The sequence below is a fragment of the Myotis nattereri genome, assembly GCF_964212035.1.
Source record: "Myotis nattereri genome assembly, chromosome: 7".
Lineage (NCBI taxonomy): Eukaryota > Metazoa > Chordata > Mammalia > Chiroptera > Vespertilionidae > Myotis > Myotis nattereri.
The window spans coordinates 28573098-28581548 of record NC_138082.1 but is presented as its reverse complement, the minus strand read 5'-3'; the positions used below and the strand labels follow the sequence as shown (position 1 = coordinate 28581548).

General features: G+C 36.5%; 1 protein-coding gene across 2 annotated transcripts; it reads right to left on the bottom strand.

Moving 5' to 3' along the window:
* Positions 1-658: 658 nt before the first annotated feature.
* On the bottom strand, positions 659-5005 carry CCL20 (C-C motif chemokine ligand 20). 2 transcript variants are annotated; one of them, XM_081095811.1, is made up of 4 exons: positions 4353-5005; positions 3135-3246; positions 1784-1861; positions 659-1124 (listed from the first exon to the last, which is right to left on the bottom strand). In XM_081095811.1, exons 1-4 carry the CDS (start codon positions 4429-4431, stop codon positions 1103-1105), a joined length of 291 nt encoding a protein of 96 aa, XP_080951937.1. In that variant the 5' UTR covers positions 4432-5005; the 3' UTR covers positions 659-1102. The 2 variants fall into 2 exon arrangements, with proteins under 2 accessions (XP_080951937.1, XP_080951936.1); XM_081095810.1 differs by having other exon boundaries at positions 3135-3249; positions 4353-4507.
* Between the last annotated feature and the right edge of the window lie 3446 nt (positions 5006-8451).

Sequence of the window (8451 nt, the reverse complement as noted above, 5' to 3'; positions counted from 1 at the left end):
ATGTTCTTTTTGGAAACAACTGAAAGATGCCTCAGTAGAACTTTTGAAGTAGAAGAATATTCCTGTGCTGAGATGCCCATTTCTAGATCCCTAGCTGGTGACAAAATGATGGACTAAGAGATTTTTCTCAAGGCAATTTCAAAATGGTTGCTCTGTCTCTGTAGTCACAAAGTATATGGGTGCATTTATATATTTTTTTTTCCTCTTTTGCAGAATGCTGTCCTTTTTAATGGTTTAAATGTAGGGAGGTGCAAACATCTAGGAATGTTACAGCATTTTAAAAAACCTTCTAAAATATCCACATATTCCAAGATTTTTACATCAATGGACTTTGATCATGCAGACAAATAGGTGCAATTTTTATTTTAAAAGTTTTATATCAATAAACACTGAGCTATGAAACTCAGCTATAGGATCTTTCTAATTTCTGGTTTGAATGACTCTGAATCAAAAAACCCACTTTCCATTAGAATTCACAGAGAATGAAGTCCTAGACCATCAGGGATAGAGATAAAAGTAATAAGTAGGCAGAAGTAAATAGGAAATACAAATTTTCAGAAAATGTTTATATTTCCTACTAGCTCTTTAATTTTTATATATATCTTAAATACCATATAACTCAATCAACAAACAATTTTTGGTTATTTCTTTTAGTTTTAGTATTTATTCTCATCATTTTTCTCTTTTACAGGTAATTACAACAATTTAGGAAACAAAACTACAAACAGAAGAATGTTAAATAGTTTTTTAAAAAGAGTTACTGCTTGCAAAAAAAGTTTATATAATCTTATTCCTCCATGCATAATTTTATATCTCGTACTAAACTAAGTAGCTTATGAGAAATTATTATTAAATAGTAAAACATACACACAAAAGGCTGACATATATAAATAACTTAACATGAAATAGTTTGGCTGTAATGCAATGTTTAACAAAGTAAAGTATGATGCAATATGTATCAACTTCATTAACTGGATAAGTCCAATGACACAAATCAGATAACTGCTAAACCCTCAACAATGTGCAAGTGAAACCACCAACTCCAGCGAGGTTCTTTTTGTTTTTGGCCTGTATCCAATTTCATTCCAAAGAGCATCTGTTTTTACATCCTCTTGACTCTTTGGCTATAAAGAGAAAGAGAAGAAACAAATAAGCAAAAACAGGGTGACTGGCTGGTAGGAAAGGCTTTGGTACCTAACAGTTGCCTCTCATTCCCTAATCTCATCTCAGGATGCCAACCAGCTCTGAGTGCAGATGAGGACATTGAGGTTCAGAGAGGAAGGGCCTGGACCATCATAACTCAGTTAGTGATGACAGAAACAAGATGTGAACACTTATAGTATGTCTTCAAATTTCATGTCTATAGCACTGTGAAGTTAGGTGACTTCTGTCCATTGATAAAAGGTGGCTCTATTATCATCAATGTGAATCAACACCATTGTTCTCTTTTTCATTGTTTATATTTCAGTTTTTAACAAACGAATGTAAATTATATAAACAGGAGACATTTTTGCAACAAGAATCAAATAGCTTGTGACTATCAAATGCATAGAGGAATTTAGTATGTCGTGTGAAAAAATCACTAAGTTTTAAAAAAATAAAAATGATTTCTAAGTGGAAAAAAAGTCAATTTTTGTTTTGACCGTCCAACTCAAATTTCCCTTTTAAAAATTCCACAGTGCGTAAGCTGGAAAACACCAGCAAGCCTAGGATCCACTGCTCTGCATACTGCTCTTGCCCCAGATGTTCGGAGAGAGGGTACTAGATTGGGAATGCTTCATACCTGAGGACGTGCACAGCATGTTTCACCCATTTCTTCTTTGGATCTGCACACACAGCCAACCCTTTCTTTGTGTGAAAGCTGAAAAATCAGAAAATTTGATTTGTGTTTAAAGAGCTTCAAATGGCTTTTTCACCAAACATGCAATGGAAATTTCGTATTCAAATTGATAGTTCTATGCACTAAGCATTTCATTTATATCACAGGTGAAACAAAATGCAAAAAAAAGAAAAATCCATATTATCTCGATAAAGCTTGATGCAAGAAATAAAAGGGATGCTTCTGGAAACCAAGGTCAACAGTAATTGATATAAATGTGAGGAGTCCGTCAGAAGGCTGGCCTGGATTCCTTTGATATTCACAGGGTGAATATTTACATTTTATTACCTACTGCTGATTCAAGGGCCTAAAGCAAACTCCCCCAAAACCTGGTAATCTTACTGTTTACTAAACATTACCATTGATGTGTCTGTTTGCATTCCTAAAAGGCAATTGTGTACTCTAGTAAATAAACGCATCTGAGAAACAGAGACTCAGCGGAACTTGACTACTATAGTTGAGTTTTTCCCCCCTATCTTCCCCCCATAATTTCAAAATTATTATTTCTTATCTTGTTTGTCAATTTGCACATCAGCTCTTTCTCCAAGCCTTTGAACCCGAAAGCCACGCTGGCCGTGGTCTTTCACAGGATGCTCCCTGACTTTCTCTGCAGTTTAACAAATGGCTGTTCAATGGCAGAAAACAAAGTCCCAGAATTTATATATATAATCAATAACAAATTATCCCAAAGTATAATATCCAACATAAATTAAGACTATTATATGTGACAGTACAATTACTCTGAGTTTTTACTGATAACCTCAACCATTTTCTGGTAGAAGATTATCATTTTGAAGTCTAGTCTATGTTTTATATATTTTCTGGAGCTATCACGTTAGTAGCCTATTATTTTATCTCGAAAATTATTTTGCCCCCTACTGTGCTTCTTTTTTTTAAAGCAAGAACCTTTGCCTTAGTCCAGTCTTATTTAAAGTGAGCTTTGAGTCAAGTCTCCTTCCGTCACTATGGAAGAAGACTTGACTTGGGGTGGTGAACACACAATGCACAATACAGACGATATACTGTAGAATGGTACACATGAAGCCTATATAATTTTTTTAGCCAATGCCAACCCAATAAATTTAATAAAATTAAATATCTATAAAAAGTGAGCTTTGAAATAGACACGCACTATTAAAACATATCTTTGCCACATCTCATATTTCTGAGTGAAACTCAAAAAAGGCAAAAATTTTTATGCCTGAAATTCCCATGTACTCGGATACAATTGAGCTAAAAGCAGTTAATAACTTACATGACTGCATTGATGTCACAAGCATCATTGGCCCGCTGCTGTGTGAAGCCCTTGATAAATCTGCTGGGAATGACTTGTTCTGTATATCGAAGGCAGCAATCGAAGGAGCTTGCTGCTAAAAAGAAATGAACGGTGTTGAGTCCATATGAATGAACTATTCCGTGACAGGTATTATGAAACTACTTGTAGTTGTGGGGAAGCCTAGAATCTGATCTATGTGGTAAACTAATCAAAGGAGGAGTTTCAGTGTCTTTGAGACTGAATTTAACATAGTTCTCAGTTCTCAAAAAAAATAGTTTGTGTGCTGGGAAATTTTGGTTCAATAATATAGTTTAGAAGCACATGACTTCTCATAAAGGGAAAATCTTTAGTAAGAAACACAAACTGGCTCTCTTATTTCAATCCACTATAATTACTCAAGAATATGAGTAACTCTCACATGAAGAAATTCATAGATAATCTTTTAAATTGGCAGATTTTCATCTATCATCTGGCTGCTGAGTACTGAGAGGAATGAAAGGGTAAGACTTTACAAAGGAAAATGTGATTCATAAAAGCTGCTTTTTATTGAACTATATAAATAAAGCATTTTGAAATTATAAGAGTTCATAGAAATTTTTCGTTTTGTTCATTTTTAGGAATGCACCTGTTGCTAAAAAGTGATGCTCTCTAACAACAATAAAGCAATACTTGGACACTCCTCCCTCTGAATTATGACCTGCTGTAAGATAGGGGCTAAATGTTACCACAAAGTTGGCAAGTGGTGTCCCAGAGGTCTTGCAAGCATGAAGAACTCAGGTGCCGTAATCCACCCCTAAATAGTGAGTTTTGAATTTTGCTGAAACTATTTAGTTGGGGGATGAGAAAGTTGGGGAAGTAGGAGCGTTCCTTACATTTTAGAAGGACCCCATTCACTGGTAATGCTCCTCAATTTACACCATCCCAGAAATAGCAGTTTGGCAGTATTCTGGAGTTTAGGGGTCTCTGTGAGCCCACCCACCCCCCAATCTGCTGTGATTGACAGCAGAGAAGAAAGCCTGGCCAGCAGCAGGAACCTTTCCCTCCTTCACTCACCAATGAGCTGACAACTCCCATGACTCCCTTTTGAAAACTTTCTAACAGGCTTCTATCCTCTGGGGACACCCCAGATGAGTTCAAGGCTTAGAAGAAAATGAAAATAGTTCTTCCGGCCCTGCGAGCAGAAAGAGTGACACCTACCTTCTGTCTCGCTGCAGAAGTGGAATAGCAGCACTGACATCAAAGCAGCCAGGAGCAAAATCTTGTTATAGCCCATCATTTTCAGCTCAAAGAATAGAAGTGCTCAGTCCTGGGTACCCAGTTCCCTGGGGTGTTGTGGTGTTCCGATAGCAACCTGGGACTGAGATGGCACTACTTATAGCAAATATTGGGAATGTACACAAAAGGCGTGTTCTCCCATGGGGTTTTCCCCATTGATGGACCTGCCCCATCATGTTGTCACACACACACACACACACACACACACACACACACACACACACACACGGAAAACTTCCTGCCTGGGAAGGTATGAAGGTCAGTGTTGGGGTGGGGGGAGAAGGGGGAAATCCTGTTACATCCTTTGAAGATTCCCATCTAGTTTTAGCTTAATCTCTTGTCTCTGAAAAGAGAGGATAAGAGTTAACAATAATACAAACACACAGGAGCATTCCAGAACTCCTATTGTTATACTCTATTTGCTTTGCAAAGCCAATCAGAGAGGGGGAGGATGGAGTAGGATTCCAGGCATACTCGGGAGCCATTCACAATTACAAAACTGGAACTCAGCTGTCACCAAAAACCTTGAATTTCTAGGCTGCCTTTCAGAGCAGGTAATATAACAATGCTGTAGTAGTTCCTCAATTTTTGTGGAAAATATTAACCCTTAAGTAAGCCTCAAGCTTAAGCTTCATCTTGATTTTGTGACAAGTCTTCTAAGAATCTACTACATTTACATGACTCTAATCAATATTTCAGCCCAGAAAATAATTCCCACCAACACTAATGCTTCATGCTAATGTAGTTATATCATTAATCCAAAGTTCAGAAAGGTTGGAAAAGAAGAAAGACTATCAGCAATGATTAATCAACAAAATAAATGTCAAATAATAGTGATAATGATAACAATGGCAAAAAGCATTCCTAACATATGATGGTGTAATAAAAATTTTCCACTAGGGAGAATATCATTGCATGCTAGGGATTGGATTGCAGGACATGTGAACTGTAAAGAAACAACACAAGGGAGCTTTGGGGGTGATATAATTAGTTTTGTCCTACTAAGGGCATCTACACGTGTGAAAAATCATAAAGCTGAACATCAAAAAAGGGAATTGCATTATATGATCATCTATACTAATAAAAGGGTAATATGCTAATTAGACCGGGAGACCTTCTGGGAGCCTTTCCAGACAAAGCCATGGTGGTGGGGCCAAGGCAGAGGTGGTTAGGGGTGATCAGACCAGGAGGGGAGGGCAATTGGGGGTGAGCAGGCTGGCAGGGGGCACAGTTGGGGGCAAGCAAGCTGGCAGGGGGGGCAGTTGGGGGCAATCAGGCTGGCAAAGGGGGCAGTTGGGGGTGAGAAGGCCACTGTGGGGGCAGTTGGGGGTGAGTAGGCCGGCAGGCAGAGTGGTTAGGGGTGATCAGGCAGGCAGGCAGGTGAGCGGTTAGGAGCCAGTGGTCCCAGATTGCAAGAGGGATGTCCAACTGCCGGTTTAGGCCCGATCCCACAGGGACATCCCCGAGGGATCCCAGATTGGAGAGGGTGCAGGCTGGGCTGAGGGACACCCCCACCGATGCATGAATTTTCTGCACTGGGCCACTAGTTTTTAAAATAAAAATATTGACATCATTAAAAAAAACTGTGCACTAAACACAAATGAATTAAAAAATATACACCCTTAGCTCTAACTGATTTGGCTCAATGGATAGAGCATCAGCCTATGGACTGAAGGGTCCCAGATTTTATTGAGCCTCAGTTGCATGCTTGATCCCCGACCCCATTCAGGAGGCAATCAATTGATGTGTATGTTTCTCTCTGTGTGTCTCTCCCCTTCCCTTTTACTCTCTAAAAATCAATGGGAAAATATCCTTGGGTGAGGATTAACAATAACAACAACAACAAAAAGATACACCATCAAGTAAAAAAAAAGAGAGAACTGGAGTTGCTGTGCCTGTAGCTTAAAAAGCATATTTTAAAACACAAATGTTACAAGAAATAAAGAGGAAATTTCATAATGATAAAAGATCAATCCATCCAGAAGATATAAAAATTATAACCAAATATACATCAACAACAGCACTTCAAACTACATGAAACAAAAACTGACAAAATTGAAGGAATAGACAATTCAACAACAAAAATTGGTATGTCAATACCATATTTTCAATAAAAAATAGAAAAACTAGACAGAAGATCCTCAAGAAAATAGAATACTTGAACAACACTCTAAACCAAGTAGACCTAACAGACATCTATAGAACACTTGGCCCAACAGCAATAGAATAGGCATTCTTCTCAAGTGCATATGAAACATTCTCCTAGCATACATCATGTGCTAGGACATAGACCAAGTCTTAATAAATTTAAAAGGATTAAAACCATAAAAGTATGTTTCAAACTACAATGGCATTAAATTAGAATTCAATAACAGAAGAAAATTTGGGAAATTCATAAATACATGGATATTAAACAATACATTCCTAAGCAACCAATGTGTCAAAGAAGAAAGAAATAAAGGAGAAAATACCTTGAGAGGAATGAAAATGAAAATGCAACATATCAAAACATATGTGACTTGGCAAAAGCACTGCTCAGAGGGACACTTATACCTGGGATAAAGGGAATACGGAATAGCAAAACAATAGAGGAAATCAGTGGAAACGCTGGTTCTTTGGAAAGATCAAAAAAATTAAGAAACATTAACTGCACTAATCAAGAAACTAAAGGGGGAGGGACAGAAGAATGGAGAAAAGACATATTGCTAAACTTGGGAATGAAAAAGGGATATCTGTACCAACTTTAAGACATAAAAAAAGACTAAAATGAAATATTATAAGCAACTATATGCCAATAAAGTAGACAATATAAGTGAAAGGGACAAATTACTAGAAAGACACAAATTGCCGAAACTGACTCAAGTAGACATAAAATGTTTGAGTAACTCTATAACAAGTAAAGATATCAAATTAGTAACTGAAAATATTTCTACAAAGAAAAGCCCAGACATGACTTCACTGGTAAATTCAAACATTCAAAAAAATTAAAACCAATTTTTCACAGACTTTTCCAAACAGCAGAAGAAGAGGAAGTAATTTCTAATTCATTCTATGAGGATAGTATTACACTGATATCAAACTAAGAAAAAAATCACAAGAAAATTATAGGAGAATATCTCTATGAATATAAATACAAAAATCCTCAACAAAATACTAGTAAACTGTATCTAGTAACATATACAGTTTAAAGGATCATGCACCAGAACTAGGTGGGATTTATCCTAGTATATGTAAAACACACAATATTAACAGAATAAAAAAACAAGAACCATACAAAAAATATTTGACAAAATCCAACTAGGAATTGCCTCATCAAACTAAGAATAGTAGAGAACTTCCTCAACCAGCTAAAGACCATCTATGAAAATCCCACAGCTAATACCATACTTAATGTTAAAAGACCAAATGTTTTCCTCCTGAGGAAAGTCCAAGACAGGGATGCTTGCTCTCACCACTTCTATTCAACATTGTGATAGAGGGTCTAGCCAGAACAACTAGACAAAAAAAAGAGGGAAGGCTCCCAGATTGGAAAGGAAGTAGTAACTATTTTAATTTGCAGATTAAATAATCCTGTATATAGAAAATCCTAAAGAATCCACTAAAAAAACTATTGGAACTGATAAGTTCAACAAAGTTACAAGATTCAAGACCAATATATGGAAATCAATTGTATTTCTATACACTACCAGTGCATAACCTGAAAATAAACTTAAGAAAACAATGACTACTATAATAGCATTAAAAATATTAAAATACCTAGGTATAAATTTAGGAAAATAAATTAAAACTATAACTGAAAAACTATAAAACATTAAAGAATTAAAGAAGCCTTCTAAATATATAAAAAGACATCTCATGTCACACATTAGAAGACTTAACATTGTTAAAATGGCGCTACTCCCCAAACTGATCTACAGATTCAACACGATTCCTATCAAAATACCAGCTAGCATTTTTGCAGAAATGGTAGAGCCAATATTCAAATTCATATAGTATTATAAGGGACCCTAAAGAGCCAAAA

What these genes read in the sequence shown, in the direction of transcription:
- CCL20 (XM_081095810.1), bottom strand. Translation starts at nt 4,431, where the DNA reads ATGATGGGCTATAACAAGATTTTGCTCCTGGCTGCTTTGATGTCAGTG. An exon ending in CTTCTGCAGCGAGACAGAAG is followed by an intron (nt 3,250 to 4,352) that starts GTAGGTGTCACT and finishes ATTTCTTTTTAG; the next exon opens with CAGCAAGCTCCTTCGATTGC. An exon ending in TGTGACATCAATGCAGTCAT is followed by an intron (nt 1,862 to 3,134) that starts GTAAGTTATTAA and finishes CTGATTTTTCAG; the next exon opens with CTTTCACACAAAGAAAGGGT.